Source organism: Schistocerca nitens, chromosome 1, assembly GCF_023898315.1.
Source record: "Schistocerca nitens isolate TAMUIC-IGC-003100 chromosome 1, iqSchNite1.1, whole genome shotgun sequence".
Classification (NCBI taxonomy): domain Eukaryota; kingdom Metazoa; phylum Arthropoda; class Insecta; order Orthoptera; family Acrididae; genus Schistocerca; species Schistocerca nitens.
The window spans coordinates 200,599,079-200,623,104 of NC_064614.1; the positions used below are offsets into that span (position 1 = coordinate 200,599,079).

The window sequence follows — 24,026 nt, forward strand, 5'->3', positions numbered from 1 at the left end:
TCTTAAAGAAACAGGAAATTAGCGGCTACTTCAAGAGCATCATAATTTGCTAAACGATACTAAAATGCATAATTCGGCTTAAAGTGCACATTCGTATGTCCAGATTCACAAGGAAGTAGGCCCCAACCTGATACTAATCTTTTCAGTGTGGTTTTTGGGACATAAAATTTCTTGGTGTACCACAACTGTATTATTTCATGTTGGGTTCTTTGTTATGGCATAATGCCACACATGCCAGAAGGTGAAAATATGCACTTGCAATTCAGCAAACAGTTGAAACTAGCTAACAGTTTGGACTGAAACACTTCGTTTCAAATAAATTGACTGTCTTTAGCAAGCCGACAAAAATAACTCCATTGTTCTGCAAGGTACTTAAAGCTTGACAGCCAAAAACATGGAAATAAAATAAAATCAGGAAACAAACTAATAAAAATTATAGCCTTCTGTAATTATGTGAATGTATTTTAATTCACTTGATAGCTCCCAGCCACAGAAATCCATTATGTTTTTATTTGATGAAAAAGAAACAGAAAAATCAGTAACAGACACACTTCAAGTAGCCAGAGGCAGGAGAAGGTACTGCTCATATGCGACTCAACTACACATGTGAGTGAACCCGCTGGCAAGTGCTTAAATGAACCTAATGCAAACCGAGGCCTATGAGAAAGGAAGGCTGCAGCACTTACGTCACAAAGGTGGCCTGAGCTAGCTAGCCAGCTCGCTCGCTCAGCTCAGCAGACAAACTACGTTTTTATACCTGTTAACTCTTAACTAGATGTGTATGTACAAATGACAATAGCATCTTCTGCTAGAATCCGCCATTATGGAGTCTTACTGTTATTAGTCCTACAATGATAGGAAGTCCACAGGTCTACAATTTGTTATGGCTGTACTGGGGTACAATAAAATTAAAATCATGCCAAAATGATTATCAATTGCATAAGGCATCACTTCTTGAACGAGATGAGGACTGTTAAGCAGAAGAGATAAATGCTAAGAACAAGCTGTAATACCATTTATGTCAAGTATTGCTCTTAAATTAAATTTTGTTGTAGCACTGTTAATTAGTAGGATTTAATAATAGCAGATTCCAGTAGCAGATGCAATTCTTGTTAGTATGTACACACCCAGCTGTAAATTAACAGGTTTAGAAAAGCATTTTATCTGCTGAGCTGGGCAACTGGGTGAGCAAGTTCAGGCCTACCATCATGACGTACGCGCCACGGCCTAACTTTCTCTTGGGCCTTGATGCGAACAATTGTGATGTCACATTCGTCATACGCAATTTTTTGTTATGAAGTATTGCACAGTCTTCGTCCTAAAGCCTTTGACACATTTTGCTGTTGACAGATGTTAGAATGTCAGTTCTTACCAGCCAAAATTACAAAAAGTTAAGTGAAAACTAGAACACTGAAAAATTCCTGGAATTCTGAAAAATTCTTGGCTTTTTCCCAGTTTTCACCCAAATGAAAAAATTCCCAGGTTTTTCCCAGATTTGCTGGGGCGTATACACCCTGCCATAGGACCATGTGACAGGACCACAAAGACAATATACTACATCACTAATATACAAATTCACATGTATGATATTACATTTATTCTTAAATGATCAGCATATGAAATGTAGCTGAGGGTGCATATTGTACCAGTATAATCTAATTCCTTCATGGATAGCCATTTCCACAGCGATGAATGAGCCAAAATTGTTAGAATTTTATCACTGTTTTCACTGATGTGATATGTTCAAATTATTAAGTTATCCATCCACTTCTCCTGGAAGTGGTTTCCTGGACATTTAACACTTTTTTTATGAACAGCGCTGACTGAGCAAACGCATGACGAACTGCGCAATAAATCTACTAGTGGTATTCTTAAACAAAGGATCAAAATTACCCAAGTATATGACTATCATAAAACTAAGCTCATTTTTGCCAGTATCTAATCCCACCTAATATCACATCTTTACTCTTATTCAGTGCTTCTGTCGATTTTACTGGTTAGCTCACCCCCAAATCATCGAATTCATCCAGCTTACAAATTCAAACAAACAGCAAACATATTTCTCAAATCATAACCTAATGGAATACCTTGTCCTTCTGAATCAAATAATGAAATCCCGGAATGTGATATCCTTGCCTCTTCCATCCACCCTGGTGGATAGCCCAGTCGCCTCATACGATATATATGACGGGGGAGCTGATGTTTTGATAAACCTAACGCTTTCCGCAAACTGCGACTTATTTCTCCTGGTCGGAAACGGGCAAACCTTTGCTCTTCATCCATATGATAACGGCTGAAATCACAAAGATACAGAATTACATAAATTTAACACCAGTAACAAACAACACTATCCACAATTTATTTAATATAATAAACCCATAATTAACGTTATACAGTGATCTACATCTATGTACATACTCCACGAGCCATTGTACAGTGCATGCAGAGGGTACCACATACCACTACTAGTCCTTTCCTTGCCTGTACCACTTACAAATAGAATCACAGAAAACTGAATGTCTATGTCTCTGTAAGAGCTTAATTTCCCTCAACTTATCTTCATGCTCCTTACACAAAACATACATTAGCAGCAGTAGTATCATTTTGCAGTCAGCTGCAAATGCTGGTTCTCTCAACTTCTGCCACAGTGCCTTGTGAATAGTGTCAGGATAATGCCATGTCAATTCAACACAGAAAAGTAACATTTTCAACCCACCACCTCATACTGCTTACAAATCTGGTGCATTCAGTGATCCAGTTACGATGAGGAAAACTACTAATTTGCCAGGGTATATGACAACTGTGAAGAGTTACACGTCTGCAAAGTTTGGAAACTGTGTGAAATTTACATGTACCTGTCTCCATACAAATGATTATAATTCTGGTTTTAATACAAATACAGCATTGAAACTTTACTATTGAAAAGCTAATGAGCAGAACTTTCCAAATGTATTATGCTCAAAAATTTGTTTTATGCGCGTCAGAACACTACAATATGCAGAAGGTAGCAAATAAACACAAAATGCAAATTATTAAAAAATATATTACTTGATATTGTACAAAAACATGGTTTATATAACTGCAGTGGTATTATGAATCATTTACAGTGTAGCTTCAATGAAAAAGCATTAAAAAGAAGATACATCTCTTTTCACAAGCATCCAATTACGTTGTTAATTTTCACCAGATCTGATGCAAGAAGACATAATGTCCTTCCAATTGATGCCACTGTATCCACTCTTGTGAGAATTTCACCTCTTGTAATAACACAAGTGCCTGGTACAGCAGGAAACACAACTGATGGATATGGTCAATGTGGTTGCGAGAAGCTGGCCCGTACTTCATCTGTTTCTTCATAAGTTTGAATGTCCTATGCAATCCAACAATGACTGTCATACATACAGACAACAAATCCATGTATGTCTATTAACAGCATTTCCACCCATACAGTAATCACAGACTCTTCTCTGTTCACTAAAGCAGAATGTGTGTGTGTTTTTAGAACACCTCTGTCAATATATATTACGTACTACAGTTTATGGGTATCTGAAATCACACTTGTATTATTGAAACATTGCTTCAGCTTGGAAATGTCTTGATCATGATGGGAAACCAATATATCGTCAAAGACACGTGAAGGAATATTTTCTTTGCACCAATGAAACATCTGTCATGGAGTCAAAATATTGTTTCCATGAGGTTGCTTGAGACTGGCAAGAGTGGCTAACCTCTTTACAGCCCCAGCACAAGGTCGTTTACTATGTGCTGCGGAAAAAATGCAATTCAAAATCTTCTTGGTCGTAAGACAGTTTCATGAATTTTTTTCTGTTTCTGTATTGGAAAGCACATCCACTCAAAAACCTGTAAATGTGCTTTGGAATTAAAGGAATTGTGTCTGTATCACGCTCAAAGTAGTCAGACATTTCCACATATCACACATGGTGTAATTGTGTTTACAAATGGGTGAAATTTTACCTCTGGATTATTCCAGTGAAATCTTTATATTTCTTGTGATGGTGAAGGAGTAACACTACACAAAATCACAAACAACAAGACAGTCATTTACTTAAGTTCTTCTTTAGTGATTTCTGTGACTGCTGCTGAGTGATACTTGAGTGTGGTAGGAGCCATTTTAAACTTCATGCAGACACCTCAATGAAATGATTTGTTAATTTTGTTACAGTCTCTAGAACTACCCTACCTGTAGTTAACCAATACATGTATGTAATTTCGTCAATGCAGTTCATATTAAACAGTTCAAACAGAAATCAGTCAATATTGTCAAACTTTGACAATAGGGACATGCACCTAAAAAACATGTTGAAAGTGTACAATTGTATGTAACAAATGTGTGTTCTCCACACTTCATTAGGTCCTTGAATTTACATCCACCAACCGTTAACCGTTAACTTAAAATTCTGATGTGAGACACACTACCAAATAGCATGGGGTTCACTGCCATAGGCAAGAACACAGTGCTTTCGCTGAAACTCACATTTTGAGAATTTAATATTTACAGATGGGTATGTATCTATGAAATATGCATACAATTACTTAAGATTGCCCAATCCTAGCTCCTTCTCCTTATGTAATCTAATTCTATTTTCTTTCACAGATGCACAGTCTTTTCTTCCTGGCATCACACAGCTCACTTATGATCACAGCAAAAATTGTGCACATAATGAACAGTTTTTTCACAACATGTTGCCTGGCTTAGGACTGGTCTCACTGATATGCTATGTTCTGGTACTAACTGTTTTGCTCTTCATGCCATCTGAAGTGGAATAACTGTTACATGGTTTTGCTTACACTCCACTTCTTTGGAAGTATTATCAAAATTTATATTTTTTCATGCACAAATTCTGTACTGTGAAACTTTTCTTTCAGTTGGGCTATGATTTCTCTTTCTCCATTTTTTTCACACTCTTCTTTCTCCAGTTGCGCCACACAAGTATACTCCAATTATGAGGCTATTTTTTTCAATTTTTGCTTTCGGTACTTTTCCTCACAGGAGATCCTCATAAAAATTGAATGCTAGTAATCGAAGAATCCAGTGCCATATCCAACGCAATTTCATCTTCATTTAACGTCCTCTCTGGAAATACCCAGCACAGCTGAGGCACTACCTGCAGAGGTTAATGGGTTTTTGTGATATTTGCTTTTTACGTTTTCTGCAAATTTTTCTGCCTAGCAATACATTAGGAAACTTGTGTACCTGTCTGCTGTTCAATGCTGCCTCTTCTAGGTCATGAGTAACAATCTACCCTAATATTTATACTGCTACACAAGGGTTAAAAATTGCCATATTCAAATTGTTGAAAGCAAATAATTTAAAATCTATTCTTGGTCTCTTTACAAGCCAAACTGCCTGCTTGCTCTCACACTCTGGGAGAAACATTTGCTATGTTATTCTCAACTAAAAGTTGTTTAAATTGGATCACAAACGGCTTTTTGGCTCACAGGCAGTCACGGAATAGTCACATTGCTGGAGGGTGAGCAATGAAAGTGGATACTAAAGACTTTTTGATCGACTTGAATTTGAAGGCATACTGCATGGTGAAAAACTGGCATCAAATATCAGGCTGCTGCATAAGTTCATAGCATTTTTGTTTTGCATGTTGGTATTCCAGTTGTTTATTTATCAATTGTCATTTGGAGATAGTAAGTGGAGCTGGTAGATGCTAGAAAATACTAGTGCCAAGTGTAGAAATCTGAATTTTCCGATATATTTTTCTGTTTGAGTTCAACAGAGGAGTGGCAGCTAAGATGACAGAAACATTTGCACCGTGTATAGGGATACGCCATTCGGCAGAGCATGGCAGGAAAATGATTTTCTCATTTTAAGGAGGATCGTTTTGAGATTAGTTACTCTCCAAGTTCAAGAAGACCTTCGGAGTTTGATGAAGATCATTTAAACACATTAATCCACAATGAACCACATCAGTGTACTTGAGAACTGGCAAATGTGATGAACTGTGATCATTTTCTGTTTTCTATTTAAAAGCCTTCAAGGAACTTCCTTCCCATGTGAAAATGAGCTTTGAACATGAGGTCTTCGCCTCAAAAACTTCTACAGTCGCGGAATCAAGAAGTTACTCCAGCACTGGTAGACTGTTGTAAATAGTTAAGGAGAATACATAAAAACAGATTGCTACTTGCCGTATGTAAGAAGACACATCTAGTTGCAGACAGGCACAATTAAAAGACACTTATATAAAGCTTTCAGCCAAAGCCTTCGTCATCAGTAAAACAGGCGCACACACCATTCACACTAACAATCAAGCACACCTCATGCACTCATGACCACCAACTCCAGCATCTCAGGGCAGAATGCCAAAGCTGGCGTTGGCGGTCGTGTGTGCATGACGTGTACTTGCTTGTGTGTGTCTCTCTTTTACTGATGAAGGCTGTAGCCACAAGCTTCATTTGTGTCCTTTAATTGTGCCTGTCTGCAACCTGATGTGTCTTCCTTGTGGTAAGTAACAGTCTGTCTTTTCCTATATTGTTGATATTCCTACCTGGATTTTCCATTGTTTGTTTACAGAGAGCACATTATTGATAACTAATGTCTCTGTTATGTGTATTGTTGCATTTATTAACTTACAGAGAAATGCTATGAACTTATGTAGCAATCCAATAGTAAGTGGTGGTTCATTAGCTTCAGCACAGAGGCTAGGAATTGGTGTAGGACTTTTACTGCCAGACTCTGATGCCAGTTTGATGTCTGTATCCATCTATAGAAGATATGAAGTTCAGACTGAACCACAAATGATGTTCCCATAGTCGATGAGGGACCACGCAATTGCTTAGAAAAGTTGTTGTAGACAGTATTTGTCAGCGCTGCAGATCTTTCCACTGAGACACTATAAAATCTGCAAGGCTTAAGGAGCTCTTAGTTAACTGCATGGAGAGAATACACTTCCTATTGAACTATGTATTTGTGTTCCTTCCCATTCCATTCACATGTGGATTATGGAAAGAAGGAATACTTAAATGCCTCTGCGTGCACTGCAATTAGTCAAATCTTGTCTCCACAGTACAGGATCAATACTTAGGTGGCTTTAGAAAATTTCTAGATTTCTCACTTAAAAGTGGTTCTCAACAATTTAAAAGCAAGCTTTTGCAGAATAGTTGACATCGATATTCAAACATCTGTCAAGTTACATTTTCCCAGATTTCTATACTTTGTATGCAATCAATATCCTTTGTTAGACATATTTTGTATGAGCCACATACACTTTAAAAATATTCTTCGACTTGCCATACAGGTGATTTTAAGCAATCTTCTTTAAAGACTCGCATTTTCCCAGAATCCTATCACTGAAGATAAGTACACCTGCTGGTTTACCTATGACCATTCCATTTCATATTCCCACAAATTGTAGCATCCAGACATTTGCGCATATTGACTGATTCCAATAGTGACTCACTGATATTTACAGTCACAAGAACATATGTTTTTGCATTTTGTGAAGTAACCAATTTACATTTCTGAACATTTACAGGAAGCTGCCAATCTTTACACCACTTTGGAATCTTATCAAGTCTGAATGAATATTTGTGCAATGTTTTTCAGATAGTACTTCATTACAGAAAGGTGAATCATCACCAAAACATCTGAGGTTACAGTTACTATTGTCAGCCGAGTCATTAACATACTGAATCAATAGCAATATTCTCAATACATCTGTCTCTGGTACGTCTGAAATTACTTTGTATCTACTAATAACATTACATCCAAGATAATATGTAGCGTCCTCCCTACTGAGAAATTTCAATCGTCATAAATTTTGTTAGATCACACATCAATACTCAGTTTGGTACTTTGTCAACTGCTTTATAGAAGTAAAAAACTACAACCATAGTATGGCCTTAATCCGTAGCTTTCAGGATGTAATATTAGTAAATCATGAGTTTTGCTTTGCATGACTGATGTTTTCAGAATCCATGGAGGTTGGCACAGAGAAGGTCTTCTGTTCAAGCTACTTTATATCTTTATAGCTCATAATATGGTCTAAGATGGTTGGCTGTGAGGGTTAAGGGACTAAACGATGAGCTCACCAGTCCCGTGGTCATGAGAGGTCATGGGGAGAGTTCCACCTGCACAATGCAGAAATGTCTGAATTTTGCAGGTGAAAACTCCATCTAAAATGTATTTTCTGTTCCTGTACACCTCACAGTCCTTTCCCCTTCTCTGCCTTTCTCCTCTTCTCTTTTCTCCCCAGGTACAGCCTCTGACACTGCATCTACCTACCAGCCCACCATCCTGTCCCCACAATGTCCCTACATATTCCCACATGTAGCAACACAGCCCCTTCCCCAACCCCAACCCTGCTATCTCTCCAACCTCTCTGGCTCCACACCTCCTCTGTAACTGCACTACCCAACACAGCCGAGATCTTTGCTCACCTTCTTGCCTGGAAACAACAGTGGTCACATGTGTTGTGCATGTATAGATGTGTATTTTCTGTCTGAGGAAAGACTTTTGTCCAACAGCTTAGTCTACTTCTAAATGTACTTTAAATGTGCCTCTGTATCACTCAATGACTCCTCCATGAGGTGAGTAGCAATCTATTCTATTTCAGTGTTGTTAATTCATCACAGATTTTCCTGTTTGCTCCTAACTTTAAGAGCTCTCTTCATTGGTTGGGTGTTAGTACGCCCTTATGGTCCACCCCTATATTGTGAGTTTGATCAGTAAGAATCATTTTGTTCCCACAAACTGCTAGGGAAATACACTATGTGATCAAAAGTATCCGGACACCTGGCTGAAAATGACTTACAAGTTTGTGGTGTCCTCCATCGGTAATGCTGTAATTCCATATGGTGTTGGCCCACACTTAGCCTTGATGACAGCTTCCACTCTTGCAGGCATACGTTCAATCAGGTGCTGGAAGGTTTCTTGGGGAATGACAGCCCGTTCTTCATGGAGTGCTGCACTAAGGAGAGGTATCGATGTCGGTCAGTGAGGCCTGGCACGAAGTTGGCGTTCCAGAACATCCCAAAGGTGTACTATACGATTCGGGTCAGGACTCTGTGCAGGCCAGTCCATTATAGGGATGTTATTGTCATGTAACCACTCCACCACAGGCTGTGCATTATGAATAGGTGCTCGATCGTGTTGAAAGATGCAGTCGCCAACCTGAACTGCTCTTCAACAGTGGGAAGCAAGAAGGTGCTTAAAACATCAACGTAGGCCCGTGCTGTGATAGTGCCATGCAAAACAACAAGGGGTGCAAGCCCCCTACACGAAAAACATGACCCCCACCATAGCACCACCACCTCCGAATTTTACTGTTGGTAGATGACATTTTCCCGGCATTTGCCATACCCACGCCCTGCCATCAGATTGCCACATTGTGTACGTTGATTCGTCACTCCACACAATGTTTTGCCACTGCTCAATCGTCCAATGTTTCCGCACCTCACACCAAGCAAGGCGTCGTTTGGCATTTACTGGCATGATGTGTGGCTTATGAGCAGCTGCTCAACCATGAAATCCAAGTTTTCTCACCTCCCACCTAACTGTCATAGTACTTGCAGTGGGTCCTGATGCAGTTTGGAATTCCTGGGTTATGGTCTGGATAGATGTCTGCCTATTACACATCACGACCCTCTTCAACTGTTGGCGGTCTCTCTCAGTCAATAGACGAGGTTGGCCTGTACGCTTTTGTGCTGTACATGTCCCTTCACGTTTCCACTTCACTATCACATCAGAAGCAGCGGACCTAGGTATATTTAGGAGTGTGGATATCTCGCGTACAGACGTATGACACTAGTGACACCCAACCACCTGACCACGTTCGAAATCTACGAGTTCCACGGAGCACTCCCTTCTGCTCTCTCACAATGTCTAGTGACTACTGATGTCGCTAGTCCGGAATACCTGGCAGTAGGTGGCAGTACATTGCACCTAATATGAAAAACATACGTTTTTGGGAGTGTCTGGATACTTTTGATCACATAGTGTAAACGTCTGCACAGGCAAAGCTCTGCTGGGCTGGATAAGTCTTATAAAACTGTGGTGCTGCAGATGCTCCACAGGTTACCTACTAGTGATCTGACATGTAGAATATCTTGAGGCTGAGTGATTTTTAACACATCTTTACCATCACCGTAATTTGTGCAATTAAGCCAAGCTCCCAACTCTTCCAAATACACAGCGTTCCACCTCTATGCCCACCATGGTTGCTGAAGCAAGCAAAGAGTTTACAGCAGCAGATGACTGACAGTCACTAACAGCCCGCCACTTGGGAACCCCATAACTTCTAGGCCTGTACTCAGCCATCACTCACTGCAGCCCTAAAGGAAAGGAACTGGAAAGAAGTTAGCCTTGGAGAACGGATAGGGAAGCAGAATCACAAAAGGTCGGGGCCCACAACTGCTTATCATCAGTTATCTGCACAGAAAAGGGTTGAAAGACCCTTTGGGGAAGAAAAAAAACATGCTGAAATCCAAGTTCTGCAGGAATGGTTACATTTCAGTGTAATGGTCAGCATACTAGTTTTACAGGGGATTCTCAAATTAACTAATCTACATGAATCAAAGTTAGAAGTTGGGCAGATAGACTGGTAGGGAAACATCCAATTGAAAAATAACTGTTACACTTTTTTCCTAATACGATATCAGCTGATTAATGTAGTTATGATACTAAGACAACAAAGGATATGGGCTACAATTAATTGCTAAACAGGAAAAACGAAGTAAATGGAAAGATGAAAAACTAATTAAATGGAAAGAAATTGGAACAATTGCCCATACCTGACTTTTGGAGTGTTACCATGTTTGTTCATGAAATCTCTCCTATTTCTTGCAATTGTAGCAGGGCGACGAGGTTCTGGACAGTCCCTCAAACAGTGATTCCCCAGACAGTTGAAACATGTTTGCACTGATGCATTTGGTGTATTCTTCTCATCTGACTTTTCTTCTTGTTTCTGAAGAACTTCGTTAAATTTCTGCAGAATGATAAATACAGTGAGAAAGATGGATTTTAATTATGCAGATTCTTTTTCTCTCTAATTGCAAAGTATCAACACCTCAAGAGACTTTTTACACAAAAGAAAATTTTGCAATATATCAAACAAAAAACACACTACTTAGAAGTTTACGATATATTGAAAAGCTTTAGATTCAAGCAGAAAGAAGACTATAGAATGGGGCGAAAACAGTAGTTCAAAATGATTACTGTACATATTTTATAATTATGGAAAACCAAGAATTTGATCAATTACAAAAAATGAGGAAAGGCAACCACTAACCTAAATATGTACACACTTAATAGCACAGAAAATCTCACTAGTCTTTGAGAGAGCTAGTTCCAGTTTAAATACATACTCTCAAACAAAATTCTTGATTTGATCACCTATAAAGCGAAAATGAATAATTTATTGCACATCTTACCTGATTATATGCAGGAATGTCTAAGTCATCCTTCATGGATGGATGAGTATCAACCATAAAGAGATGTGACACATCGAGTTGGTCATCATCGTCTGCTTCTTCAAGTGATTCTTCCCAAATATCTAACTCTAAGTCCGATGAGCCACCATCTTCCGAATCTGTTAGTTGCTTTGAAATAAGATCTTTCAAAAAGTCCTTAATTTTCTTCTGGTATTTCCTGTGAAACCCAGAAAACAGAATTAATACCACAGCAAGTTTTCAACATTCCTCTATATGCTGTACTGAATTCAACAAATAATTATTCTGCTGCCAACAAGGAACTATTTTTTCCAAGAACATCCAAGGCATTTAGCTTTCAAATTTTCACATACAGTTTGATATACTTTTTGTACCATAGATTCACAGTGAGGAGATCCTCAAGCCTGTGGAACATGTCATTAAAACAAAGATACATGACTCACATTTACTAAAGGAGACACATTCTCATGCCCCATTAGCACATCTTACATAAAATGATGTCCAATGACATGGATTAGGTAAAAAAATCCAAAACATATTTCCATTTAAAATTCAATAGCAAACTCATCACAAGTACATAAATTTATATACATTGCTTGTTTTGTAAATAAAACTGCCTTTTCTTGCTGCAACTTAATTTATTTTTCCCAGGCACATTTCGCCTCTTTCTCGTTCTAAGGCATCTTCAGTGGGATATATAACATTACAGTTTTGTTATTTTTAGATTATTAAACAATTCACGTCACATTTTTTATACAAACAAGTAATTACAGTTTGCTGAGACCTGTGCTCCCTCTCATCTGGTCTCGAGGTCGCACTACCACTTTATTTCCGACACATAAGCACAATTTAGTATTCGAGACTTTTTCACACTGTTCACAGTGTTTCTAAAAATAATAAAACAGTATCGTTGTAGATTCCACAGAAGATGCCTTAGAGCAGGAAAATGGGGAAACATGACAGGGAAAAATAAATTAAGTTGCAGCAAGGTAAGGCGGTTTTACAAAACAAGTATTTCTGTGCTTGCTGCAGAGGATGGCCATGCAAACAAACTTGTTATATACAATGAATTGCATAAGATCTCATGTGTACATTATAGCAATTACAGAACAAACTTTACAGAAGTTACACAGCCTGTAATTGTGCACTGCAGATGTTCACAGGTCAAACTTTACAAAACACCTACATTATTTCATATTATTAATAGCACATAAATTGATGAGTTGTATTAAAAAATGGTGAATGGTGTAGGAGGTGGTCATTAATACATTCCTTTGAACTCTTCATAAATTGGAATCTGTTAGTATCTAAGACCTTTTATAGCAGCTGGCAATTGTATATAAAATGTGTGTTCCTGAGAGAATAGGACTCCTTTCAGAACCAAAGTAAGTGACTAAGTTTTTATGAAGCTTATCCTTAATTTTAGAGCTAATTCCACAAACTGATCTGTTGGGGATTAATCATGACAAATTTCATTATATATTGGGAAGCAGTTGTCTGCAACTGTGGTTCTTTGAATGGGCCTCTGCAGGAAGTTCTTGAATACACACCAAAAACAGTTCATACTTTTGAAACTATACATGCTTTCGGAACTATAAAGCCTGAACTTGGCTCAGAAGTTACTACGCAATATGATCCCGTATGACATTAAGTAAGTAAGTATGACATTAAGCAAGCAAAATATGTTAGATTTTTCTATTTTTATATCTCCCATGTCTGACAAAATGATGATTTTAGGTGTTGTAGCAGTTCTGTGGTATGTTCCTCTCAACAGAAACTATTATGAAGTTTTAATCCAAGAATTTAACAGCATCAACCTCTTCTATGCGCTTATCATATTTTAGACATATGCTGACTGGAAACCTCTTACATGTTATTAAGTGAAAGTAGTGTGCCTTTTCAAAGTTCAGTGACAAGGAATTGGGCTGAAAGCATGTATTAATACCCATGGAAGTTTTATTAACAGCACTTTCTAAAACAATATTCAATATGTTATTGTCTCAATATTTGCAGTACCTGCACACAAAACACAGTATCTGGTAATGTTATGAACTGAATGTGGTGTGAATTCAGAAACCAAGGCTTGTTCATAGAACTGAGGATGCTAACATCTGCTTTCAAGTATATAGTGAAATTGGTAGTAAAGAATATGTCCTTTTCACAAATCCACAGCTCAGGTCATGGAATCAATAGTAAAAATATGAATAATCTTCACAAAGATTTACTCTGGTCCAGAAAGATGTCCATTATCCAGGAACACATTAACCATGGACCTTGTCATAGTACGTTGGCTTGTGTGTCTCACTAATACAGATAGCTGTACCACATGTGCAACAACAATGAAGGGATATCTGTGGAAAGGCCAGACCAGTGGGTGGGATCTGAAGAGGGGTAACATACTATTCAGTAGTTGCAGGGCAATAGTCTAAATGATTGATTTGGTACTGTTACACAGTCATTATTTTTCCCACAGGCAAGCACCTGCACCAGTACCATACTGCTAAATGATAATGGCTTCCACACCTACATACATAGTCCACAAGCCTCCATACGGTACATGGCAGAGGGTACTCTGTATAACTATTAGTCATTTTCTTTTTGGTTCCATTCACAAACAGACTGAAGGAGAAATGACTGTCTATATGCCTTCAGGTGAGCCCTCATTTCTCTTATCTTCGTGGTCCTGACGCGAAATGTATGTTGGTACAGCAGAATCATTTTGCAGTCAGCATCAAATGGGAGTTATCTAAATATTCTCAATAGTGTTTCTCGAAAAGAATATTGCCTTCCGTCTAGGCCAGTGGTTCTCAACCTTTCTGAAACTACTTCCTCTGGGTGAAACCAGATATTGGCTAATACGCAACCCCGTTCCCCTACCATCAACAACATTAGCGCCTAACTAAACTTTAGAACGAAAAAGAATTTCTTTGAACACTTTTATTTTTTAAATGATGGAAGATAAATAATATTTAGTTTTTGTATATATCTTATTAAATCCTGAAGTAATGAGTCATTGAGACAATTGGTAACACTTAATTCTAACATTTTATTTACACAGTCGGTGTTCGATTTTACATTTTTCATGATTCTACGCCATAAATTCATAGTCCCTGTAAAAAACCAATAAGATCAATGCTAAAATTTCCCCAGTTTTACATTTCTTCCTAATAAGATTTACCTCAATTCTAAGTACATACTTGACATCTTGCTTGACTTTGTCACATTTCCTTCCCATTCATGTTTGATGTGGCTGAACGAGTTATAAGTAGCACAAAATGCAGCTGGTTCACACCATGAGTGGTGACGGGGTTAAGGGAATATTTTAGGTCACTGTTGAGAGGGGAGATGTGAAACAGGAAATGCTACGTAATCCAAGATCAGTGTTGCCAACACAACTTGCAACATTTAGCTTCACTGCGTAAATTATGATACACCTACTGCTAGGTTGCAGCATTATTGGAAAAACAAGACAGTCAACACAAATTGTTCTGGACCGAGCCAATATGTGATGAAGGGACCCAGTCACTACCTTTTTTTGTGCCACTTATAACTCAGTCTCATATTTTTGCATGTATTTCCCAAGTACTGTATCCAGCAACAAAATCAATCATCAACCTCTTACATTCAAACACCGAGTCACGAAGAATATGCTCAGTCATAATCGAGGAAACATCGTCCATTTCTGGCTAGTGATTTGTTAAGTCACCCAATAGCCAGCGCAAGCACACCACACTAACACACACAAAATGAGCTCACCTACTGGATGTGTGGAGAGAGAGAGTGGCCCTTCAACCACAGGAGTGCAAGTAGGGGTGAAAGCCTTTTGTGAAGTGCTGAAAATATACTTTTCATGCAGATGATGCGCTATGACAGAGATGTCACACGGAAATAAAACAAGGATTTTGCATGCATTTTAAAGACTTTTGTGTTCAAATCTGACATGATACAGTAGCAACAAGTACATACACTACCCCTGTGTACACTTTGCACCACACACTGTAGATTGTAAAGACTGCCAGCAGTGATAGAGGGCATGAAACTGTAACACCAGAGCTTTCTTTCAAATTTACATTTTACACAGTGTGCAGAAATTCACACTTCTAATAAATTTGTAACATCAATTGGGGAAGCAAACTCATTTTTTCACTTCTCTGTTTCTCTCATCACGCCTAAAATAACACTTCAACAATGCTGTGCATATGAAGTGCAGCTCATAAAAGCATTAAACAATAACAGCATGGTGACTAAGTTTGTCATTAAGCACATGCCTGCATTTATGGTTTAACCATTTAGCTGCTGTGATATTTTTGGTTTAATACTGAATCAGATTTTGCTTCTTTCTGTGTGAACACAAAGGATGATCCCCAAAAACACGTGTTTTGAATGTATAATTTGAGGTCGTAGCATGCTGGAAAATAGCTTGATTGCCTTGTACCCAGATACCAATATTTTTGACGAGTTTTTACTTGTTGTTATACATCTGTGATTTTTTTAAGAACTTATGAAATTCATTACAACAAGTTATTGCATAAACTGTATTATATATTTAATTTCCTTAACAGATTTTATACAAAGTATTGGAGGATTGCGATTTTTAATCATATATGTCTATTACATGTGTTTCTGCCCAAATTTTTGAGAGTTTTAACACTTTATTCAATCCTGCATTTGCCTCAATTTTGTTTTTTTTTTCTGGACAGAACGAAAAAGTAAGATAGGGGTTTCACTGTACTTACAGAAAGATGACGTAATCCTCAGTCCATTGCGAGTGCTACCTACAACTCCTTCGCAGAAAAGAAAGCTAATTATCCACATTGATATCAAATATTTATTACAAAACATGCTTCCTCTGCACCACTCCTCTCCCTAGTGACATTTGCTGCACCCACACGCTGCAATCTCATTTTAAAATCAGCCAAAGCAAAGAGTGTACATTATAGCTACTAGTTGCGTACCCCATTACCTCCGAAATTGTAGAAATTGGAAAATTAGGCTACCAATGCTTTGCATCTGACCACTGCTGCACACCAACATAGTAGCCATTACCTAATTATAGCTGTTTTGTGGGGTCGACCGAAACGTCTGATCCCACCCGTCGGCTTTGACCCATGACGTAAGGCTGTTATGGTGTGTGATGTCATGACGCTGCGGAGTTTCGTTTGTGAGTGTGGCGTGTTTGTAGGTGTCGTCGTGTTGCGGTTCATGGTGCCCTCTGGTGATGTGTTTAGGGGTTTCGTGTGGTATGGTGTATTGGGTTCAGTTTGGTGTTACTGATTCTAGCGGTTGGTTCTTGTTTTGGCAGTGTTTGGAGCAGAATTAGTTTCAGTGAGTTAACAATTTAGTGGTTTTGTGTGAAAGTTATTATAGTGCTGTTCGCTGCAGGTCGTGTGTTAATGTGAGTAAATTAAATTGTTGTTGCTCTTGTTAGGTATGGATACGACCAATAAAATAAATAGTGTGCGACTCCATGCTATGATGGGTGCGACTCAGTTTAAGCTGATCAAATTTCTACAGCTTTTTGGATTGATTGCAGAGGTGGTTGAGTGTGCTGTCTGTCAGAATGAAATGAGATTGGCAAAAGTTTCGTCATCTCGGACCAGGGACGGTTATATGTGGCAGTGCCGTAGCGATAACCTATGGCACTCCGTACGTCATGGTTCCTGGTTCGAGAAGTCTAGTTTGGGCATGCACGAGATTGTGTTGTTGACGTATTACTTTTGTTATAGATCCTCAAAGTTTTTGCGCGCATGAGACAGGCATGTTTTGCAGTGACGTATATTCTGAGTTTATTACGTACAGGGGTAAGTTTGATGGGTTGTGGTGGAGGTGGACAAGTCACAGTTTGGGAAAAGGAAGTATGGGAGGGGTAAGTCTGTGGTCGGTCTCTGCATGTAGGGGGGCTGTTGTACCAGGGGGTGGGTGTTCGGAATGTGTTTTTAGGGTTGTGGAGGGGTGGTCTAAGGTGGAATTAGTGGGGTTAATTGAGGAGTTCAAAGAAGCGGGTATTACTGTAGTTTCCTATGATTTTTCTTCTTATACGGGGTTGGGTGAGGGGGGGTACAATCATTTAGTTGTTAACCATAGTTTAAGAGTTAAAAATTATGAGACGAGGGCTTGTATGAATATCATAGAGTGGATGTGGAGGGGCCTTAAGTCAGTTCTTGGGAGGGAGAAGAGGCACTCTTCTAACCTTCAGTCTCATTTAGATGAGTACTGTTGGCGGAGGAGCATCCCTGAGGGCTGCTTTTTTCAGTTTTTTTTTTAAGGGCTATTAGTAAGATGTACAGGCTGAAGGTGGTTAGTTAGGGTAGTTCGGGTGGGTGGGTGGCTGCGGCTCGGGGGAGGGGGGGTTAGGTTTTTGGTACTGCTTGTGAGGGGTGGGAGGGAGTGTGTTGGCTTGTGATTTAATTGTGCAGGATCTATTTTGTTGCAGTTTTTGTTGAGTTCTAGTGTGTGATTGAGATTTTTTTTATTTTGTGTTTGGTTTTTGTTTATGAGTATTTTATTTTGGGGTGAGGGGTGAGGTTGGGTTGGGGGGTGGGGTGAGGGTGGGTTGGGTCTTTCTTTTGGTTGTGTATTTTTTCGTTGTTTTGTGGTTTTTCTCTCTCTGTGTGTGTGTGTGTGTGTGTGTGTGTGTGTGTGTGTGTGTGTGTGTGTGTGTGTGTCGGAACGTTGTTGTGGTAAATTTTTATTTTTCTTGTTCTTAGTGTATTTATTGTGTGTTCGGGTTGAGGGAAGTGTTCGATTCCAATTTGTGGGATCGGGAGCTGATATTGAGGTATATAGGTCATGGGAAGTGTTCGATTCCAATTTGTGGGATCGGGAGCTGATATTGAGGTATATAGGTCAAGGGAAATGTCTGATGCCAGAGAACATTGTGTTTAGTGGAATTTGGGTTTTGTGTTGTCGGTTTTTTTCATCATTTTGTGTGGTCTGGTATGGAGGTGTGTGTCTAAATTTGTTTATATTTACTTTGTCCCCTCTCAACCCCCCCCCCAATTTCCCATGCTTGTCTCGTTAGTGTCATTAGGTTTTTTTTTTTTTTTTTTGTGGGACATGTGTGTTGGTTTTTCGATGTATTTTCGTGTTTGTTATCGTGCTTACGTAACAACTTCATGGGTGCCATATTGGAGTCGTGGTGTATGGTCGTTTCCGCCATATTTGTGACATTATGGGTCAAAGCAGATGGGAGGAACCGGATGCTTCTGTATTTCTATTTTGTGACCTCAAGTTACATTGTTTATTGTTGTGAAGTGAAGAATGAAGCAGTTTCTGGTCCATCGTGAGAACTGCAAACAACTTGGAGAAGGCATTTTCATGAGATATTTAAGCATATGTGTATCAGTTTTACAGTCACAGATAGGTTATACAAAGTATATGTGTAGTAGGTGAGGAACAAAAAAGATGATGTTCATACATTCATTTCACATGCTGTAACCTCCACCACATTGTCTCACATGCTAATAAAAATGCCATTGTTCGTAACTTATGTAACTAATATTACAGTTTTATGAAGTAGTGATAATAAATACTAATGATCTTTTGAAAACAGTTCAATTTCGAGACTCATACCAATACTGAATCATTTTTTTACCCTTAGAAAATTTCATTTTACCCCTCAGGAGTAATTATCCTCAGGTTGGGAACCATTGCTCTAGGAATTCCCATCTGTGTTCCCGAAGCATCTCTGTAATACTTGTGAGTTGTTTGAACCTTCTGGTAACAAATCTTGCAGTCCACCCCTGAACTGCTTAATGTCTTCCTTTAATCCAACATGGTGGGGATCCCAAACACTCAAGCAGCATTCAAGAAAGGGTCGAACTAGTATTCTATATGCAGTCTCCATTACAGATGAACCACACTTTCCTAAAATTCTACCAATAACCTGTAGTAGACCATCTGCCATCTCCCTTCTACAACCCTTACATGCTTGTTCCATTTCACATCACTTTGCAATGTTATGCCGATATACTTATATTTTTCTACATTCATCACATCAACTAGCAATATTGTCTAAGTCTTCTTGTACTCTTCTACAGTCACTTAACACCTTACCGAACATCACATCATCATCATCATCATCATCATCATCATCAACAACAACAACAACAACAGCTGCAGATTGCTGCTCACCCAGTCTGCCAGACCATTTATCTTTATGGAAAATTACACCAACCCTACCACTTTTCACTGGAGCACACCCAACAACACCCTTGTCTCTGCTGACCTCTTGCCATCTAGGGCAATGTACTGGGATCTGTTATTTAAGAAGTCTTCGAGCCACTCACGTATCTGGGAACGTATTTTGTATGCTTGTACCTTCATTAACATTCTGCAGTGGGGCACAGTGCCAAATGCTTTTCAGAACACTAGTAATATGATATCTGCCTGTTGCCCTTCATCCATAGTTTGCACTATATCTTGTGTGAAAAGGGCAAGCTGAGTTTCACATGAGTGATGCTCTCTAAAACTGTGCCAATTCATGAACAGAAGTTTTTCCATCTCAAGAAAACTTACTACGTTCAAATCGAAATTATATTCAAAAATTCTGAGCAAACCCATGCTGAGGATACTGGTCTGTGATTTTGCAGGTCTGTTCTTTTACTCTTCATATGTACAAGATTCACTTGCACTTTTTTCCTGTCACTTAGGACTCTGTCCTGTGTGAGAGATTTGCAATAAATGCAAGCTGAGTAAGGGGCCAGCACTGTAGGGTACCCTCTGTAAAACTAAACTGTGGTTCCATGTGGACCAGGTGAGTTATTCTTTTTCAACTTTTTCAGTTGTGTCTGTATGCAAGGAATGCTTGTTAGTATCCTCCATACGAGAGTTGTGCGAAGATCAAACGGTAATATGATTGTATGATTCTCATGCGTGAATGACTTCTTAAACACGAAATTTAAAAGTTTGGCTTTCCTTTCGCTTTCTTCTATTGCCACACCATACTGGTCAATGAGTGACTGTGCAGAAGCCTTAAACAGCTGTAGCAATTTTATGTAGGACTAGAATTTTCTCGGGTTCTCAGCAAGATCTTTTGTCAATGTATGACGGAAGTTTTATGCTCCATGCATCAATCCTTCTACAGTCATACAAATCTCTAACTTTACTCTGCTATCATTTGTGCTTTCCCTTTTGAATTGAGTGTGCAACAACCTGCACTTTCTGAATTTCATTGTTAAAGCATGGTAGATCTTTTCTGTCCTTAATCCACTTACTTGGCACATACTTTTCTGGAGCACCATTTACAATCTGCTTAAATTTTACCCGTAATTCCTCTATTATACAGGATACCAACACGTGCTTATCTGATCTTTCTAGCATAAATAGTCTATTAGCCTTCTTGACTGATTTATCAACTTCAGTAATAATAGTTGCCATGATGAAATCATGGTCAGTAATCTCCATCTCTATACTGATGCTGTCAATAATGTCAGGCTTGTTTGTAGCTACAAGGTCTAAAATGTTTCCATTGTGTGGGGCTGGTGAACTAGCTGCCCAAGACAGTTTTCAGAAAACAGTGTTCAAAAGTACATTGAGAGACTGACTGACTGTCTGCACACCCTGCAATGAATCCACATACATACCAGTCTGTATCTAGTAGGTTGCCTCAAACTAATATTGCACAATCTGGATATTTCCGAAACTACTGGCCATAGACTATCTTTGAATGATACTAAACCTGTCACAGTGGAATCAAGTGGAAAAAAAATTAACTTGGTTTCATCTAGACCTGTTATACATGACCAGATAACTTCACTAACACTCAAATTCAAACTCATGAGACACCTTGGCTAAAATATTTTGAAGGTAAAACAGTCCCCCTTTGGATTCAGGCAGGGACTACTCATGAGAATACTGTCATTACCAAAAACAAAACTGGCCTCCTATGGGTCAGAACGTGGAATGTTAGCACCATTAATGGGGGTAGATAGGTTACAGAATTAAAAAAAGGAAATGGGTAGATAGAAGTTAGATGCAGTAAGAATTAGTGCAATGCAATGCCAGGAAGTACAGGACTTCTGTCAAGTCTGTACAGGTTTATCAACACAAAATAACATTGAGATAATGCAGGAGTAAGCCTAATAATGAGTAAGAAAATAAGAATGTGGGTAAGCTATTATAACCAGTATAGTGAATGCAATATCATAGCCAAGATAGACACAAAACCAACATCAACCACAGTTGTACAAGTTTATATGCCAACTAGCTCTGTGGATGACGAAAAAATTGAAAGAACATGTGATGATATGAAGGATATTATTCAGATGGTTACAGGATATGAGAATTTTTATGGGTGACTAGCATTCAGTAGACGGAAGGGCAAGAGAAGGAAAAATGGTAAGCGAACATGGACTGGGGGAAAGGAATGAAAGAGGAAGCCACCTGGTAGAACTTTGCACGGAGAATGATTTAACCATCACTAACGATTTGTTGAAGGGTCATGAAAGAAGGTTGTGTATGTGGAAGTGCACGGAGAATGATTTAATCACCACTAACAATTTGTTGAAGAGTCATGACAGAAGGTTGTATATGTGGAAGAGATCTTTGACATTGGACATTTGCAGATGGATTACATAACAGTAAGATTTCAAAACAAGATTTTAAACTGTACGACATTTCCAGAAGTGGGTCTGTATTTTAACCATTGTTTAGTGGCTGCAGACTAAAACAATATAAATTAGACAAATGCAGAAATTTAAGGAGATGGGACCTGGATATACTGAAAGAACCAGAAGTTATTGAAAGTTTCAGAGAAAGCATTAGGCAACATGTGACTGAAAAGGGTAAAAGAAATGCAACAGAAGACAACTGGGCAGGTTTGAGAGATGAAATTGGGAAGGCAGAAGAGAATCACATACATAAAAAGAAAACGCCTAGTAGAAATCCCTGTATAACACACGAGGTATTCAATTTAATTAATGAAAGGAAAAAAGAGAAAAATGCGGTGAATTAAGTTGCTGAAAGGGAACAGAGACAAAGTAGTCATACATATATCGCTGTAAGTACGTAGAGAACCGGTAGAAAACACACACAAGCAGGCAAGAACGAAAAATTAATATAGGCCTATATGGTGTCTCTGGACAGCCAGAAGAAAACACACACAATGGAAGACATTAGAACAAACAATCCGTTGTCCTTAATAAAAACAGACTACGAACTACACTACAAGCTTACGGTCGCTAATAGCTAACTGTTGAAAAGCTGGCAGTCTAACAAAATAAACACAAATAAACACAAACGAATGCAAACACTAACCTTGCCGTCCCTTGATCCCTAAACCTTATACTGAATATGGGTTCTTTTTTCCTCACGGCATCTCCCTTCAGATTACTACTTGAGCAGCTGGATCGATCACTTGCGTCTGTTAAATCGACTAAGGGACACATAGGTTTCAATGCATCACATCTATTTGCAGAATCCTCGTCAACATTAATAACCATCGTTGGAGACTGTTTCAGGGAGGTTTCCGTGGCAACGCATTCATCAGAGCAACTTCCATTAAAATCGGAATCAATGCTGTCACTTATACTCATACAAATACGATCATGAAACTACACACATAAACAAAACATAGAAAATCGTTTCCTCCTATCACAGCCCCTCGACTTCACACGAACAGAGCACACAGCACAGTTATTCCGCAGTGCTACCAAACGGCATCGATCTCGGTCGATATCACTTGACGTGTCGCGTCTCTTTCCAAGTAGGCGAAGAATTCCCTAGAAGATATATTGACTAAGCTATATTTGAAACTACAAACCAATATTTCATTTTCCACTGATTTGTGGAATGGCGGCTAGTGTAAATTGTGAGTATGATATTCCTGTTAGTAAACAAAGAAAGTGCAAACAATACAGCGTACACAGTGAAAATAAGTGCCTCGTGTGTTATATTACCGAAATAAGAGCAAAATATACATAAAAACGAAAAAAGAGATTGCTTGCGTACCAACCACGTCCTACAACAGTCATGTGAACATATTTCTCGTGGACATATTTCTCGAGTCTGGATATTGCTACTGTGAAAAGCGAGCTCATAAAGGTATTACATGTGTCAATTGTAAAACAATATTACATTTTGAGTGTGCAGACGCAACTTCAAAATGGAAAATACGGTTGTATGCAAAATGTGACCAAAATGAATTGAACAGAAAAACGTAAAAGGGATACTAAAACTAAATTATTTTGCCACTAATAGAAGATACACACAGGTTAAAGTGTGATGAACTTTCGAATACTAGGATGGAGAATCAGAGTACAACAGAACTAAGCGAAAGTGTGTGCTGTAACTTAGACATAGTGAAAGCAAACGTGTGGAAAAATCCACGAAAAGTACATGCGAATGTAGCTACAAGAGTCAAATGCCCCTCTATCAGAAATATGGAAACTCATAATATCTGCAGATTGTATCAATTGAAATCAAAAGGACTGAGTAATTCTAGTAGGCGAATCGAACGACATATACAGAAATGAAAAGCAAGTAACTGCAAGTAATTTAAAAAAGTGCCTAACTGTCTTACTCATAACTATGTTATTGTTTGGAACGTACCACAAACGTACGATTTACAAGAGTGATCTTCTGTAAACATGGAAATAACATAATTGCAT

At 38.6% G+C, this 24,026-nt stretch overlaps 1 protein-coding gene across 2 annotated transcripts in view; it reads right to left on the minus strand.

Moving 5' to 3' along the window:
- The window catches only part of LOC126245639 (zinc finger CCHC domain-containing protein 8 homolog), a 65,990-nt gene extending 42,921 nt beyond the window's left edge, over positions 1–23,069 (minus strand). For both annotated transcript variants that reach the window (XM_049948333.1, XM_049948332.1), the window contains exons 1-4: positions 22,675–23,069; positions 11,401–11,617; positions 10,762–10,955; positions 2,088–2,293 (exon numbers count right to left, since the gene is read on the minus strand). In XM_049948333.1, coding sequence (XP_049804290.1) covers positions 2,088–2,293; positions 10,762–10,955; positions 11,401–11,617; positions 22,675–22,952 — 895 coding nt within the window. In that variant the 5' untranslated portion in view covers positions 22,953–23,069. The remainder of the gene's footprint in view (positions 1–2,087; positions 2,294–10,761; positions 10,956–11,400; positions 11,618–22,674) is intronic.
- Between the last annotated feature and the right edge of the window lie 957 nt (positions 23,070–24,026).